Here is a 17,282-nt window from a genome sequence, read left to right as displayed (position 1 = left end):
TAAAACACATATTCAACTGTGTAAAAGCACGGAGTGTGAAACCATCCCTGTTCCTCCACTATTCCACTTGGAAAATGGGCACCAGACTACGAAGCTAATCTTACGGGCAATGCAGGGGAGACGCAAGAGACAGCTGGTGGCATGGCGACCACTACTACAGGTCATAAACGTAGAAGCGCCCACCCACATGAGTCTCCAGTTCTGTCTGAATCATGAAACCCTTGAGGGGGTCCAAGGGAATAGTCACCATGAGCTGGGCTCAGAAATAGCCTGAAGTGCCTTTGCACTCTTGGTTTTGAGAAGTCCACCCAAGGGGTGGGCCTGGGCCTGTGGGGGAGTCCCACGTGTCAGCAGAGGAGGGCCCTTAAGGTAAAGGGGGGCACCTCAGAGAGGAGGCAGCCACAAGAAGGACCCCTGCTGCAGGGCCCAGACAACCAGCCTGGGCTCGGGTCCACATGGAATGGTACTCAGCACAGGCTGGGAGAGGATCCCCTCGCAGCTCCCTCCAGGGCACAGTGATGCGGCAGCAGCTTCCCCGAAACCGTGCTCCCCGGGCCGAGTCCTGTGTGGCTGGGCATTGAGAGTCTACTTGCATGGACTCTGGAGGGCGTGTAACTGGGTTTGAACCCAGGCTTTAGGTCTCCATCGATTGAACCGTAGGTCTGTGACAGCCTCTCTGGGCCCCATTCCCCCTCTCTGTAAAATAAGAATAGTACTGGGGTCGTCTGAGAGTTCAGTAAGAGAAAACACAATAGGGTTTTGGCAGGGCCTGGCCCATATCCGACACAAGGAGGCTGTGGTCGTCACTGCATAGGTCGTCACTGCAAAGGGAGGCTCTGGGACCTCCATAACCAGGAGCCGGGTACCAGACCACAGGAAGGCGGGCGGGAGAGGCCAGGCCACAAGCTGGGTCTCACACAGGATGCTTTTAGCTTTACCTGACCTCACATCAAGAAAGCCAATACGAGTCCCACAGGTAGGCTGCGAACAGCCTTCACCCAGCAGGTGCGACACCCAGTGCGCAGGAGGAAACAGAATGATCTGTTCACTTCCTAAGCAGACTGGCTGCTGCACTGGGCCGGCGGGTGCAGCTGCTGAAAGGGGCTTGGCTGCGGGCGCACCTCCGGCCGGGCTCCTTCCTCGCGGCCGGGGCCTTGCACACGGTGTACATCATCAGTAGCTGCTAGTGGCTGACCTTGCACCTTGGCTGCCAGGAGCCCGGCCAGATGTCTCTGCCCCTCGGTCAGCCTGAGAAGGGGCTGCTCAAGAGACTCAGCTGTGGTTCTCTGAGAGCCAGCTCCTCCGAGGGGACCACGTCCTCTCACCTGGGCAGGGAGCAAGGTCTCTGTGTGGGGGTCCTGGGGCCCCTGCTTCCTGAGCTAGCCGGGCCGCCTGCTCCAGCCTCCACTCCCACAGAGTGGTGCTGGGGCCCTTCTCTTGGTGGGGAGGTGGATCCCATCTAAAGAGGGGCTCGGAGCACCCAAGGTTTGGCAGCAGTCTGCGCCCCAGCAATGGGGCCAAGACAACGGGAGTTTGTCTTGTCCTGGTGTTACCACCATGTGGGCCCAACTGCCCTGTCGAGGGGTCGGGCACCAGGGAGTGTCTATCCAAGCCTCTCACTGTAAAATCACCTGTGAATGGATGTATATGAAGAGGCAGTACAGATAGGGCAGTGGTAGGAGTCTGACCTCTGCGCCTGGGGTTTGAATCCCGACACTGGCACAGTTGAGCTCCGTGACTCTGGGCAACTGACTTGACCTCTCTGGGTATCAGTTCTTCCACTGCAAAATGGGGGAAGAGAGTAGAAACACCTCTCCGAGGGGCTTGTTCTGAGGATTAAGCTGGGCTCAGCATTATTAAATACTCAATAAGTAATAGCTTTCACTAACCTAAAAAGTAATATATAAGAATATCATTCAGAGGGAAAAAAGCTGTCCATGCACACGTTTGGTGGCAGAAGAACAGAGGTGCCCTGGGGAGATGGGACACATTGGGTGTGACCAGGCTTACACCAAGCTCTGCCTCTTTAAAGAAGGCAGTCCCTGGTCTCAACCCGGCTGGGCAAAAGACAAGGCCCAGGTTCAAGTTCAAAGATAAAACAATTTACACAATTCCAAAGACAGTCACATTATTACAGAGACAATAGCCTAGATCAGCCATCAAAGGAGTGAGAGATCCTAACTTCTCAGGGCTAAGAATAAAGAACTATTACTTTAATCACCATCATTACAATGAGGATGATTATGCATCTTAAATGCAGATATAGAAGAGATGTGATTTCAAAACCTGAAATAACTTTCTGAAGGTTCACAGGCAGGGACAGGAAAGAACGCACCCAGCTCGGCACGATTGGTCAGAGGTCCGCAGACTTTTTCGGTAAAGGGCCAAACAGTAAATACTTTGGGGATCTACCGGCCAGATAAGGTCAGTGATCTCGGCTACTCAAGTCAGCTGATGCGGTACGCAAGTATCCAGAGATGATACAAACTCAGTAAGTGTGACTGTGTTCCAGTAAAACTTGCCTTACAAAGAAAGCAGGTGGCTGTGGGTTCGGCCAGGGGGCTGTCATCTGGTGATTCTGATTTAAATGGGAGCTGAAGGCGTTGCCCAGGTGACCTAAGGCAGCCCCGTCAGTCTGAGCAACCTGCCCCAGAGTGCACGGCAGAAGGTTCCCGGGCAGCGGCCCCCAGGCTGGACACGGCGACTTCCTTTGTGCAGGAAGCTGTTCCTCCTGCCTTCCCCCAGTGCCACCTCCCCCCACACACACAGAGCAACTCACTTAAAACCAGCAGCAATGTGTGTTCAGCCCTCTCAGGGGACACGGGTGGAGACGGCCGTGCTAGCCAGGAGCATCAACAGTGCCAGCAAACATCTGTTTCTGCTGCAGTGACCACAGCACCTGGCTGCACTGTCAGTGGCCTGGAAGTGCCACAGCTGTCTGAGTCACCGGCCACACCCACGAAGTTGCTCCAAACCCCTGGCTGACCCTTCCATTGCTGGTCAGATCTGCTGTCCACGGACTCTAGGGTGGAAATGGAGGGGGACCAGAGCCACTGGAGAGAAAATCAGGACATCCTGGGCCTGGGACAGAGGCCAGACTCCTGACCCAGCCATAGACATGGAGGACTCCAGGCAGACATCTGGTTTCTGCCACAGCCACTAGCAAGCCTGGGGCCGGTCATTCGGGCAGACAAGCCACCACGGCGCCTGAAGCTCGGGGGTCAGGGTCGGGAGGGGTGTGGCTTTCTATCTCGGGAAAGGCCACTTCAAACTCATGCTCCCGAACTACTACTGCCACTCAGGTGCCCCCCCTCATCTCTTCCCGCTCCCTCAGAGCCAGAAGACACAGCTGGTCCTCACTCCGCCCGGACACCAGCCCTCCGGAGACCTTGGACGAAGAGCTAGGGCCCCTTGAGCCAGACTGGTTCGGAGAGGAGGCCCGAGGGACGGCAGGCGTGTGTGTGCATGTGCACGCCAGGAAGGGGAGAGACCCCGGATTATGTCGGCCACCCCCTTTATTACCCCACATCCCGAAGCTCCCTGGGGTGGGCGTGGGTGCCCAGGACAGAACTAGGAGGAACTGTGAAAAGGGAGTTTTAGTCAGCACCCCTGGTCCTTCTCAGCAACGAAACTCCACATGGAGGGAAGACTGTCAAGTCAGCTGCTTTGCTGGGACTCTCCCCCCGGCCTGGAGTTTGTCCACAGGAACAGGTACCGCAGGGATTGTGTTACTGGTGGGTGGCGATAGCATCCCCAGCTCTGGCACCGGGGTTCTCGCCAGCACCGACAGAGCCTTTCCTGGCCTGGAGCGGCCCTGCCTCTCACATCCCAGCCCCAGGGCCTCCGGACCCACGTCCCAGGGGACGGCCGGCGAAGGAAGAGTAAAAGTCAGTGCCAGGAGCTCCAGGGCTGCTGGGACTCGTGGCACCTCACAGGTTTGGGACCCCAGCCTGACCCCAGACCCTGGGGCTCTCAGCGCACTGCCTCGTTTGTGAAGCGCAGGTTTCCAGGGCAAGCCAGCCCACAGGGCACGAGCTGCCTGTGAGGCTCTGCCTGGGGAACAAACCCTCCAATCAGGTGTGGACCCGCAAGCTGCTGCCCCAGGTGGGGCCAGTGATGGGCACTTCCACTGCCCGAAAGCCAAAGCCCTGGGTCCGAATCAGACGCTGAACTCCCCTGCCCTGGCTCAGAGTGGCCACCTCTCCTCCAAGACCACCAAGCAAGCGGAACCAGGGACACACCAGAACCCACAGCATCTCCCACGGGGCTACAGCCAGCAGCAGTTGTGAGGAGCAGAGCGGGTGTGCTATCTCCTCCACATGCTGGGCAGAAAGCGAGGGGGAGCTTTCCGGAAGGAATAGCACTAGTGTCTGTCTGCTAATAAGGCCAGCTTCAGTCCGGGAGGCCGCAGAGTGGTCCGGACACACTGGGGGAACCTGCATTCAATTCACCGCCCAGGGCAGGGATCAGGCCGAGCTGTGTTACCTCCCTGAGTCCCTTCTCTTCATATGAAAAACCGGCAAACACAGGTACCCCCTGACAGGTGGTGGGGAGGACCACGCTTGGAGGCAGCTCAGAGTGTGGCTGTCACCAGAGTTGTCAGCGGGGACACAGTGGGGACACCCAGGGACTCAGGCTCAGTCCATCGGTCACACCCGGCCTGAGATGAAGAGGCTCTGCCCGCTGTTGCCCAACTCAAGGAGCCTCGTGTGGTGGGGTGTGGTCCTGGGTACTCCAGGTTCCCCTGGTGTGGCCACAGGAGGGCAGCTGGGGCAGGCCTGCCACCCCTCAGGAAGACAGGAACGGAGGGGGGCCAGCCTGGGGTCGAGATCACCTCCGAGGTGACCTCAGCCCACAGATCTCAGTGAGGGATGGCTCAGTGGGAGCTCAGCACCCATGGAGAGGCACAGCTTCCTGCTGGTGCCGACCCCCCAGAACCCCTGGCCCACAGAAGCCCTTCCCACTCTCGTTTCCTGTCTTGTGAGGAAGCCCCCCAACCCGATCCTTCAGAAGAAAGGACTCGGCTTCAAATTCTGTCTCTGCCACCTCGAGGCCATGTGACATTCAGACGTATAAGCCTGTGGATTCCAGGCTCCTCACCCACAAAACATAACACCGCTCCTTACTGCTCTGAATGCTAACGCACAGCCTTAGCTCACTGAATGAACGCTCTCTTCGGGGAGATGTTCACATCCCTTTCATTTAAAAACCAGGAAACAAGAGCCAGAGACCTTAATAAGTTGCTCAAGGTCAGAGAGCTGGTACCTGGCAGAGCTGGGCTCTGAACCCAGGCCTGTGACTCCACAAACCCATCTATCACCCTTCCTTCCTTCCTTCCGTCCGTCCGTCCGTCCGTCCATCCATCCATCCACCCACCCATCCACAGGTGTGTGGCTCACTATGCAGATATGGACCATTAGACACTAAGCAAGAGAGACAGTCCCTGTCCTAGGGAGCTTGTATCTGGCCTAGGAGACAAGTAATACACAAGAGCATGTCCATGGTGGCAAGTGCCATGGAGGTGGTAACTGGACAGTGGGACAGGCAGTAACTGGGGCGGGAAGGATGTGGGATGACTGACGTGGGCAGGTCAGGGAAAGTCTGTCTGAGAGATGAGGAGGCAGCAGACACTGAAGAACCAGGCCCAGGAAGTGCCAAGTCCTTGAGGCCGGACTGAGCAGGTGGCACAGTCCAGGAACGGAAGGGAGGCCAGGAGGAGCCCCTGCCAGGAGGCCAGAGGTGCAGCTGGGCCACACCAGGTCGGCCCTGGGGCCATGTTAAGAAATGTGGATGTTTTTTCCTACATTGGATGACAGCTCCTGGCAAATTCCCAGCAGGAAGCGCAGTGTGCTGTGACTTACAATTCTAAGAGTTCACTGTGGCCCGAGTTGGCGACCATTCTAGACATGGCTGCACACGGTGCTGGGTAAAGAGCCTGTCGTGGCTTGGACACATCATGGCACTGGCTAACGGTGGTCTTCCTCATCTCCTACTTCCATTACCCTTTGCACCCTAGTCCCGAGGCTCTGAGCAAATAATGTCATCTGCAGAAACGCTTCCTTTTGCCCTGCTTCTCCCAGTGCCTTGCTCCACGCCCGGCACACAGTAGGTACTCAGAAAAGGCCAGACACTTGGTGGACTGATAACCTGTGAAAACAACTGGAAGTGCATGGGGCCCAAGTCAGGGAAATCAGGGGTTCTGGACCCACACTTACGATCTTGGGGGGTGGGAGGTCCGGAAGACTCTTCTGAGGGGCCGTGGAGTGCTGGCGGGGCTCCCCGTTGGTCAGTGGGTTCTGCTCCTCCGGCTCTGTGGGCAGCAAGCGGGAGAAGGCTTCAGTGAGGGGTGCCCAGCCTCACAGCAGGCTCTCATTATCCAGGAATGTCTGGTCACAGGTGCCCGCTTTCTATTTGAGCAGGTGTTAATTACCCAGGCAGCCGGCCCCTGCAGCTAACGTTGTTTTTTCCTCCAAGAATAGGGTGCAGCCGTGCCTCCGCCACAGATTTCTCAGCAGAAGGGGCTGGTTGGGGTTTCTGGCAGGCTCCGCACCCTCTCCTCCACCTGCCCCATGTCAAAAATGGCCTAGCCACAGTGCTTCGGGGAGCAGAGGAGGTGCCTTGTGGTCACTATATTAAGCCGCTGTGAGCTCTGACCCTGTGATTACTGCCCCCTCCTTCCCACAGTTGAGCCGGAAGGCCACCGGCTCCAGGCACAGTGGCTGCTTCCGTGCAGATGGGCGCTGCTGAGCCCCAGGCTTGGCCATGGGGATGGAGGTGGAAAAGCTGCACTGAAGAACTTGACCACCAACCCCCTGTGTGCTTTTGAGGAAAAGGCGCCAAAGGCTCTTCTGTGCCTGCGCACTTCGGCTAGTGGCGCAGGCCGCCCCCCGCCGGCATAGACAGGCTCGGGCAGATCTGACCTCGGAGCTTTGGTGGCTGATGTTTTGAAACCAAGCTTTTGATAGGACTGAGGGCTTTGGGAAGCTATGTCCCCACCTCTCTCTAAGCCTTTGCATTTGAGTAACAGACAGCTGGGAGACAGGGATTCTGATCATCCGTTTTCTACAAGTGGGCAGCTCTGTAAACCTTAACACCTCCCTGGGCTCTGCCAGCCCCACTCCTGGAAGTTTTCGGAGAAAAGTAGCAAATTTCACAGGGTGGAGGCTAAGACAGTGTGGAAGATACACTGTGTTCTTCCGATGGAAAGTAAAATATTCTGCCAAAAAGAGCACTTTTGAAAAAAAAACCTTTAATATCAAGGCAGTTACTGACATCACCACACCCCGCTGCTGCCCAGGGTCCCCAAATACACAAACAATATCCAGCCTTCTATCAAAGGACATAAAGTTGGCACTGTGGGATCAGCGCCACCCACAGCTGCTTTCTTCAAACATTTGAATTATGACTTCCTATTCCTGGGATGAGGCCGGGAAAAGCTGAGAGATCTTAGGAACAGATTCCTTATCCATCAAGGGGACTTGAGACCTTTAAGAGGCAAGGAGGTGGCCCAGTGAAACATCTCAAAATACGTCAACCCAAAATACCATAAACCAAAATGTGACTTCCCAGAATATCTCCAACGGGCTTGTCTGTGGTGCTGGCAGAAGGAGGGGTAGGACAGGATCACGGCTCACGCCTTCCCCTCTCCTGGGAACTGGCCGGGCCACATGCAGCCCCAGCCCCGTACCTTTGTCTTGGGACTCGGCATTCTGTTGCTTGTTGACCGTCACTTTGTTCATGTAAATGTACTCCTCATCAGAACCTGCAGAGGAAGGAGAGGAGACAGCGTCATGTGAGCCCACAAAGGAAAAGGGCTTCCTGAGAGAAATGGTGTCCCCTAGAGATGTGGCCACCTGCTTGGGTTCCAGGAAAGACACACAACACTTTGAGTTGATGGAAAGAGTCCAACATGGAAGAGTTGACAGATATCCAAAAACAGAAATGGCAAGTTATCTAGGCAGCCAGTCCCTGCAGCCAACATTGCTGACTGTTAGTTTACTGTTAGGGTACAGAAGCCTTAAGGGGAAAGGCATCCATACCTCAAAGATTTGCCTCATATTCCACCAAGCGGAGATTTCCCTAGGTTTCCTAGCATTTTATTTAAATTGTAAACTATTTTCTATCAGCCACCCTCACTCTAGTCTGAATTACTTGCATGGGCTAATCAGAGCAATGTCTATATATAAGATAGGTCACATCGAAGATCTGAAAGTTTAGCTCCCAGTGTTCTAGGTGGGGTGTCATTGTGGGGGCCTGAAGAATCCAAATCATGAGCTCTTGGTTAGGGGAAATTGGAGCTATAGCACATTCAGCCACCTGCCCTACTGTGTAGGTTTTACCTTGCAGCAATGTAACCCTTCTCTTCGGGAATAATTTCTGCACAGGTTGTCACTTTACCATTGCCCGCCTGGGCAGAGAAAGGCTAGTCTCCTAACACTTCCCCAGTTTCTAAGGCCCAAGGACCCTTTCTTCAGAAGCCTGCAGAGAAAGCTCATCCTGGTGTTTCTCCTCTTACAAACACTCCTGCATTTCTTTTATGACCCTTAACTTGCATTTCCTAGAAACCTGTGGCTGATAAATTCCAGTGGTTGGAGACCTTGTTACTGAGCCAAGGAACCCAACTGAAACCCCTAGCAGAGGAGGCGGTTCAGTGCCAGTCAGTTCCTTGCCACAGACCACGCAGACTCGAGCCAACAGGCCTGCAAAAGCAGAGCCCTGAGAACTGAGAGGAATCGGAGGAAGATATAGCTGGATCTGCCCTGCACCTTCAGCCCACGGACCGCCAGCTCAGTGCCCAGCCCTGCCAGGACCGTCAGCAACATTGCCCCTCTACCAAGGGCTGCAGCAGTTGCCGGAGGGAACCATGAGGTCCAAACACAGCCACGACTGGCACATGTCCACCTACTGAGACCTCCAGCGGCTGCGTCGGTACCTTCTCCAGAGCATGTGCCAAGGGAAAGAGCTCCACAGGGGGAGCCAAAAGCTGGGGGTCTGGGCCAAGCTCTACCGGAATTGTGCAATTCTGGGCAAAACACCTAACCTGCATGGCCTTGATCTCCTTGTCTGCACAGGATGGAAAATAACTGTGATGAAATACTGCCTGCTTCTACCTAACTGCTAAGCAAGAGTCCAAAACTCAAATACTAGAAAATCTGAAAAAGTAAGGTAACCTCATAACTAATGAAGATAAGAAATGACAACCCAAACAGGGATCTAACTCCCAGTCTCAATAAGAGGAATATGGTGAGACAACCCACGGCACGTCAGCACATGCAACAGCGTGTCACCAGGAACGATGATCGGATTACTAAAGGGTGCGTGCATTGGCGCAGCCGTTCTGGAAGGATAATTTAATTTAATTTTGGAGGGTAATTTAATTTTAAGTGTTCCTATTCTTTGACCCAGCATTTCCAATGCCAGAAATTTCTCCTGGAGACATACTCCAGCATGCAAATGCAATTTTGTTTGAGGACGTCCACTGAGACATTGTATGAGGTTTCTTAAAAGAAAAAAAATAGAACAAAATTTAAATGCTCACTAATAGGAGACTGATGGAACAGTATTGCCCATCGCTCCGTGGGGCCACTACACAACTGTGAGAAATAAAGTAGCAAAAATAAAGTAGCTCTCTATCTGCTGTTTATGGAGTTAACCAGGAGTTAGCCAAGACTTGCGGTTAAAGGAAAGGATCGCATTTCAGAAGAATGAAACAGAAAAAGTATGTGAACTGTCACCATGTGGAAACACGCACGTGCTGCAGTCATAAATGGAAAAATAACATCAAGCAGAATCCCGAGGCAAGCCACAACTACACAGGAATATTCGGATGACCCTGATAAAGATCAAAAAAGGAATCTAAAAAACAAAAATCATGTCTAATGTTCATTTTATATTTATTTCTTACTGTTGACGAAGCTCACACTTTCATACAAAAAAAAGGGGGGGTGGCGGGAAGATATTGTTACTGTTTTAGCTGTTGGAATTCTAAGCAGGTGCTTCCTTCCCAGAGGAAGATTTGTAACTTACAGAGAAAACTCACATTGGCCTCCCCCAGGGCTGTGTCCACCCGGGTACCCTGCAGGCTGCGCCTGACTTAGAGAGTTCTCAGTTGGTAAGCAGGAGACTCCCAGGACCACCTGCAATTATGGGAAAAGCCCAGTGAACTTGGCCTCAAAGGGGAGCCTGCTGAGCTGTCCATGGCTGGGAAGCAGCAGCCGAGGGGGTAGAACGCTCTCATTCATTTTCAGATGTGCAATGAGCACCAGCACTATACTAGGTGCTGGGGATACCGCAGAGAACAAAATAGACATCGTCTCTGCCTTCGCGAACCCAACGGTTGGGGGGCGGGGCTGTAGTGGACCCAAACAGAAGAGCTACACAGGTGTATGGAAATAACCAAAGCCAAAGGAGTGGCTGGAAAGGAGCGCTGCTTTGGCCCTGCGCATGCGTGTGCTCTCTGGGGGCAGGAACGTGCCTGCAGAGAACTCGGTGAAGGGTGGGGAGGAGAGGCACGGACCCTCCTTGCTCCGGTTGGATAGACAGAACATCTGAAGCTCTTCCCATCAGAGGGGCAGCCCCTGAAGCTTGCCTACAGTCCCTGCACAGGATCCTGGGAGGAAGGGGAGCAGGGCCCTCACTGGTCAAGGCAGGAACAAACAGCAGGCCCCTGATAAGGAGACCTCACCAACTGGACAAAAAGAAAAGTTCCTAAAAAAATTTTGTGTTACGTAGAAAAATAAAAGATGAAAAAACCGAAGTAGAAAATTCCATTTGCAAAGTGTAAACTGCCCCCTTCCCCGCCACACACACACTCACTTTGGATTCTGTTCCAAAGGCATGAGAGAGGCGACAGCTTGGCCAGGGTAGCCCCCAGACTATGTCAAACAGACCAGCCTGCCTCTACCTACAAGTTTCATGTGGCCGAGCCAATTCTCTGGATACACGGTGAGGCTGAGAGGAAGATGATGCTTTAATTCCAGGGGGGCCTGGGTGGTAGAGATTATTCTGAAATGTCGGAACTCGAGGAAAGCGTGCTAGTTAGGCGCCCTGCCCAAGCCCTGGCTGCGGCACCCACGGCCACGTGCCTCAAGCCAGCAACCTTCCCAACCTTGGTTCCCCGTGGTTTAGGTGAGGATGACAACGTCACCCTTGCTGACTTGGGATGAGAATTAGATGACATAGTCCATGTTGTTTCATACATTAAGCACAATGCTAGGGCAGATAAATGCGCAAAAAGTGTTAGCTGCTGTTACAACCATTCTGCCCTCAACAGGGTGCACCCAGGGGACCGGAAGTTCTCAAACGGTGGCTATTACTAACTTGACTGTCAACCTTAAGCACAGAGGTGACAGCCACAGGCCTCAGTATGGCTGTGCATTTTATTCTTAGAAGTCTGGGAGGAGCTCTGGGGGCGAGTCACAGCAGGAAGCCTGTGTCCAGCTCTCAGCAGCCTCCTGCAGCCTCCTGCAGCCCTGCACGCTGTGGAGGCCCAGGGTGGGAAGACCTGGTGTTGTAAGAGCAGAACCCACAAAGGTCAAGGGTGAAGCAAAGGTCATCATCCTACAGCAAGGGACACAGCATGTGCAATCAAAAAGGGGACCCCACTTGGGCAGCCCTGAGACTGGTTAGAACCAAGAAACATGGTTCCCACCCCATTATGGAGGTGTCTGGATCCAGTCGCCCTCAGAGGTTCCTTATCACTAAATATTCTCAGATCAGAGCACCAGGCAACAGGCCAGCGAGCCGGCTGTTTGAAGAACCCACTGCTGGATCCTCTGGGGGGTGAGTCACCCCTCTCTAACCTACCTGCTCTGTAATGTGGCTTTCCCACCTGCCCTCCCACCTTTGATGTGCTGCTGACCGGCACTCACGGGCAGGCCAGCAGACGCTCACTACAAAGCCGGGAGGAGCCTGGGAACCAGGGGGTGGCCCAGAGCTGACAGACCGAGGGACTCAAGGCAAATGCCTCTGATGAAAGGCTAAGAGAGCCAGGATTATGTCACCAGAAGAGAAGGCCGCGGGCGTACAGCGGCAGGTTCAGCCTCACGATGTGTCTGCTATTCAGAGAACAGAAACTAGTTCCACTGGCAACGAAGAAAAGGAAGATGGCCACGTTAAAATGTGGCCTGGCAGCTTCAGGCCGGACGAAAGAGAGGGCTGCCTGGATGTGACGGCCAGAGCAGGTGCGCTTCCCTGCCCTGGCACCGGGTTAGGCTGCCCCTGCTGAGAGGCAGATGGATTGCATGCCCTCTTCTGGTCCCTTACTGTCCCCAAACGTCATTCCAATTCTAACATCCAGCATAAAAATAACCCCCAACTAAACTCTTACGACTTCACGAGGAGGCTTTTCTTACAAAAAGAAACTCTTGAATGTGCTAGAAATGAAACCGTGTTCACAAGAAGACTTCCCAAGAGTATTCAGAGCAGCCTGACTTGTCATAATCCCAATGTGTGAAAAATCTGAATGCCCATGGAGAAGTGAGTAGATTGTGGCATGTTCTCAGAAGGAAACACCACTCAGCAAAACAAAGGGAGAGACTTCCGACACACCCCATGGCGTGGACGAACCTCCTGAGCAGAAGAGGCTGGACAGAGAATGTCCATGCCGTACAAGTCCATTTGCAGGAAGTTCAAGGGCGGGCAACACTAATCTACGGTGGGAGAGATGGGACACTGGCTGTCATGGCATGGGGTTATGAAGAAACTCACTGGGAAGGGGCAAGAGAGGACTTTCTGGGATGACAGAAGTAGTCTGTGTCCTGTTTTGGGTGCCAGGGGCACGGGTACTATACCATTATCAACACTCAACTGACGTGAGTAGTCAAGGTCCGTGTCCTCGATGGTATATAAAACCTACCTTGGTAAAAAAGAAAAAACTATGAACTCGGCATTCCGCCATTGATAAATTCTTAAAGCTGCATTTTCCTGTTTTTCTCTCAGGCTCTAGGGCCCCAGGCAAGTAATTTAAACTCTCCCAGCCTCAGTTTCCTCCCCTGTCCTAACAGCACCGGCCCTCCACAGTAATCTTGGGGATGAAACAAGTTCATACGTGTGCAAGTAGGAAATGCTCCATTAGGTCTCAGCCACTGACTGTAACTGTTTATTATCCCTTCCCCACTTGCAGCTGCTAAGGAAAAGTGCTTTGGGGACACTTTGTTTAGAACCTCACTCGTGGGCTGACGGATGTGTTGAATAGTTAGAGATTTCTGGGCTCCGATTCAAGTCACATCCGCCTTCACCATTGCTATGGGCTGACTTGCGTTCTCTCAAAACTCGTGTGTTAAATCCTAGCCCTCAGTAGCTCAGTGTATGAGTATGTTTGAAAAGGGGGGGTGGGCCTTTAAAGAGGTGATTCATAATAAATGAGGCCCCTGGAGTGGGCTCCAACTCAGCGTGTTCCACGTCCTCACACTCGGGAGCTCTGGACACATGCCCAGAGAGAAGACGGTATAGAGACCCAGGGGGTAGATGGCCATCCATGAACCAAGGGAGGGAGTCCTTCAAAGGAACCAGACCTGAGACACATTGATCTCAGATGTTCGGTCTCTAGAACTCGAAGAAAATCAGTGCCTGTCGTTTAAGCCATGCGGTCAGCGAAACTCCCCATGGTGGCCCTCGTCAATGCAACCATCCGCCCGGGCCCAGGGGCAGCTCTCGCGGGGCCCTGGGCCGCACTCACTGCTGCTCTTGATGTACAGCCGGAGGAGCTCGGCCAGGCCACTCTTCTTCACCACGGCGGCACTGCTCAGGTTCTCCTGATCCAGGATCTTGAGGAAGTCTTCCAGCTCGGTCAGCAGCTGCTCCAGGGCTAGAGACAGAGAACACAGCACAGCTTTACTGTGAGCGGCTGCTTTCCCTTCCAAGGCCTAGCTCAGACAGCCGTCCGGACCCTGCCCCATCTCACCGTGAACCTCCTGCTCATGAGGGGAGTGGTGTGGGGCGAGGCCTGGCAGCACGTGGGAAGCCCGGCCAAAATGCGGAGGCCCAGTGTCAGGTCTCAGGGAGAGGGAAACAGGCCCTTGGCTTTGAGGTGAACAACCTGGACCAGAGACGCAGGTCTCCCATCTGCTGGGGTGACAGTGACTGAGCTGGCCCAAGCCAGTCCACAGGCCATAAGGGTCTGGAAACGGAATTTCCCCCCTTAGTAAAGGTCCATCACAAAAGCTCAGTGTCTTGGGAATTTGAACACACACCAAACCCACCCCCATCCAAAGAAGTGCTGTGGTTGACCAGTTGTTCATTCTGTCCCCCAAAATGGGGAAACAGAGAATCACTCCAAGGAGCTAAAACAGCGATCACCCTGCTTTTGCAGAAATATGGACGACCCATGGAAAACCACGCTTCGGCCAGTCAAACCTCCCCCTGAGTTTCTTCAGTCACTGAGCCACTGCAATGGCCACCGAGACGAGCATCCTTCCCCGGAAGGGCCTGGTCCCATGGATCCAGTTATCGAATACATCTCTCGAGCACCACCACCACAGGTGCACAAGGCAGTCTCCAGCTGGGACCACCCTGCAGAAATGCTAGCGCGGCGGGCAGCAGTCTGGGAGCATGGCAGTCGCTAGTACTGTTGTCGTCATTATTGTGAGTGACCTAAATCTCTACTAAGAACCAGATGCTGCATTTGCCACTGCATTTGTCATCTTGGGTGTCACTGCCCGGCTGGCTCTTCAGCACGTGCTCATTAGTGGCAACCAGCTACCTGAGGGTCTAAATAGTGCTTTTCCCCATCATTGGTGAAATGCAGCCAGCGGCCCAGTGGCTGCGTATGATTACAGCTGGTCCAGGTGCCTGGAAGTGGATGGAAGGTGGCCCTCACCTCTCTCAAAAAAGAGATTGATGGATGGTAAGTGATAGCCTAGGTGAGGCAAGAAAGAAGCCACGTTTGGGCGGTTCTGCTTGGGGAAGCGCCATACCTTTTGTCCCTTCCTTGGGTTTTGGCGAGAACGCCGCAGGAGTTTTCCAAGAAGCCCATGGCTTTTGCCCAGTTTACTCTATTAGCACCACGCTCTAACCAGCTGAGCTAACCGGCCGGCTTGCCCAGTTTACTTTAAACTGTTTAGACTTCTACCGGAGTGGGTTTTGAAAGGGGACCAAAGTTCACTTATAAGTCAGTCAGGTGTGCCCAGCATTTGGCTGGGCCCTCAGCCTGAACTTACTGAAAAATTAAAAAGCAGATTCAGGACAGCATGGCTCCTGCCTTCTGCAAGCTCATTAGCAGAACAAGACCTGCACAGGTAGAGCACTTCACAGACCAAGGCACATCGCCAAAAATTCAAGAGGCAGGCGGGTGATACCAGCTTCCAGCGTGATAGATCAGACAAGAACACAACTCTAGGCCTGGAAGGCTTCTGGGAAGAGGAGGCAGTATGGTAAGGCCTTAGGTTAGTTTTTAGTTTGGTTGTACACAGCTATTCATGAATTTCCTGTTGAGCTTAAAGAAGTCAATCCGGGAAAAACAAGGGGAAAAGCTGAGGAAAATGACCCTGAGCCTCGAACTTGACTGCAGTGGGGAGAAGAAAAAGTGAAAGGGCCTGGCAAGGCAAACCGGGGCTCAGCTGCATTTTTCCTGATCTTCTGAACTTGAGGCTGTTCTACTGCTGATGCTTCCGAAAAAGAAAATGGCACTAAAACTGAAAGTGTCTGTTGACTTCCGCATCCTCAGCTATTCCCAAAAGCGGTCCGATTCCTGGAAAACAGCCTTTGTTTATTGTTGCACCAGCAAATGTGTCGTAAGCCAAAGGGTGAAGAGGTCTGTGCCTGGTCCTGGGGCGACAGCGGTTACCCAGACGGGGTCCCCGGCCATTCAGGGGCTCCGTGTCCGGGGCGAGTGTACATGCTGGGGGAGAACAGAAGCAATTCAGGAATGTCTCCAAGGATGAGGAATGTGCCAGAGACAGAGAAACAAACTTCGGGGTTATCAGGGAGAGGAATTTAATTTATAAGCGGGCCACTGAGGAATGAATAGGAGCTCACGAGAAAGAGCCAGAAGCACGTCAGGAAAAGAGAATGAGGGCTCAGAAGACTCAAAAGCTGAAAGCGCACCAGGTTTTGGAAAACCACAAGCGCTTCTGTGTCTCCAGGTCACAAGGCGCTTGGGGCCGGGTGGGGTGGGCCTCAGAGGGGAGAACATGGTCTCTACGGCCACACCTGTGGGATCAGATCCCGTGGGCAGTTCATGGGGGCTTTGTTTTGCTCAAGAGTATCTTATCCTTCAGGCCTCTAGGCAATGCAGTGGAGAAGGCCACCTAACACTGTTCTCCAAGCAGGCTAGAGACAGAATAACTCTGCAAACAAGGGGGATGATGGCAGGGCACCAGGGAACGAGGCGGGGAGGCAGGGAGGCCAGCGAGGCGACTGCATTAGTGCAGCTGAAAACTGAGGGTGTGACCTAGTGACAGCAGCCGGGGACCATGTAGGACACTACACCTGTACCACCTCCAATTCTACCAACCACCCTGCAAGTGCACAGCATGGACATGGGGTCCTGAGGCCCAATGCCAACCAAACTCGGTCACGTCCACAGTTCGTAGTGGCATTGGGGCTCAAATCCAAGTATGCCCAAGTCCAAGGTACACGCTGCCTGCCATCTGTTGGGAGGTTTAGCTGGATCATGGCATCTGGTTCCCCTTCCGCCAGAGTCCACAGGGCAGGGGAGACAGGGAGCGGGGGCTGGCCTCCAGATAGGATGGGGAGAGCCAGTGATGATTCCATTAGATGTAGGGAGTATAAGAGGTGCCCCTGGGTGGCTGAGAGAGGCAGAATGCCATCGCACACAGGCCTGGGGACACTGCCGTGAACCAGGCAGCTGGGTCCCCTGCCACCGGAGAGGTGAGGCACCAGGCAGATGGGTGTGGGGGGAGGCTCTGAGAAAGCAGACGCCCCCCTTCTCCTGTAAAGCGGCTGTGCTAGGCGAGCAGTCATCAACAGGGTTGAGGAAACTCCGTACCAGGAACCAGAGGGTCACCAAGCCCCGGGTATCTTTCCCTCTCCTCTCCGGATCTGCATCACCTTTCAAGGTGCATCCATGTCCCTTCTCGGCGTTCAGCTCTCTTGCTGTCTTTTGCCTCCTCGAGTTCCTCACTGTCAAAGCCACTTGTTCACGGTCATCTCTGTGTGAACCAAGTCTGTATCTCAGGAGGCAGGAGCTCTCTCTGGTCAAGGGTCAGCCATGGCCGATTTGTGCATCCAACAAGGTGCTGAGCACAACAGGGACCAGAGACCTTGTCATCATCAAGCCCTCTTGGGTCCAGCTGCGGGCTCTTGGGAATAACAATCAACAA

At 53.8% G+C, this 17,282-nt stretch overlaps 1 protein-coding gene across 6 annotated transcripts in view; it reads right to left on the bottom strand.

Annotated features, from left to right (window-relative positions):
- AFAP1L2 (actin filament associated protein 1 like 2) overlaps window positions 1–17,282 on the bottom strand; it is a 91,113-nt gene that overhangs the window by 20,665 nt on the left and 53,166 nt on the right. For 5 of the 6 annotated variants that reach the window (XM_037063869.1, XM_037063870.1, XM_037063867.1 and 2 more), the window contains 3 exons: window positions 13,679–13,807; window positions 7,688–7,762; window positions 6,216–6,310 (listed from right to left, as the gene is read on the bottom strand). In XM_037063869.1, the coding sequence (XP_036919764.1) occupies window positions 6,216–6,310; window positions 7,688–7,762; window positions 13,679–13,807 (299 nt within the window). Of the gene's footprint in view, window positions 1–6,215; window positions 6,311–7,687; window positions 7,763–8,765; window positions 8,849–13,678; window positions 13,808–17,282 lie in introns of those variants that run through there. The other variant, XM_037063871.1, reaches the window with a different exon arrangement.

Source organism: Sturnira hondurensis, unplaced genomic scaffold (genome assembly GCF_014824575.4).
Source record: "Sturnira hondurensis isolate 20B ecotype Veracruz unplaced genomic scaffold, ASM1482457v3 Scaffold0014854, whole genome shotgun sequence".
Lineage (NCBI taxonomy): Eukaryota > Metazoa > Chordata > Mammalia > Chiroptera > Phyllostomidae > Sturnira > Sturnira hondurensis.
Note: the sequence above shows the minus strand (reverse complement) of the source record. Positions and strands in the feature narration are given on the sequence as shown.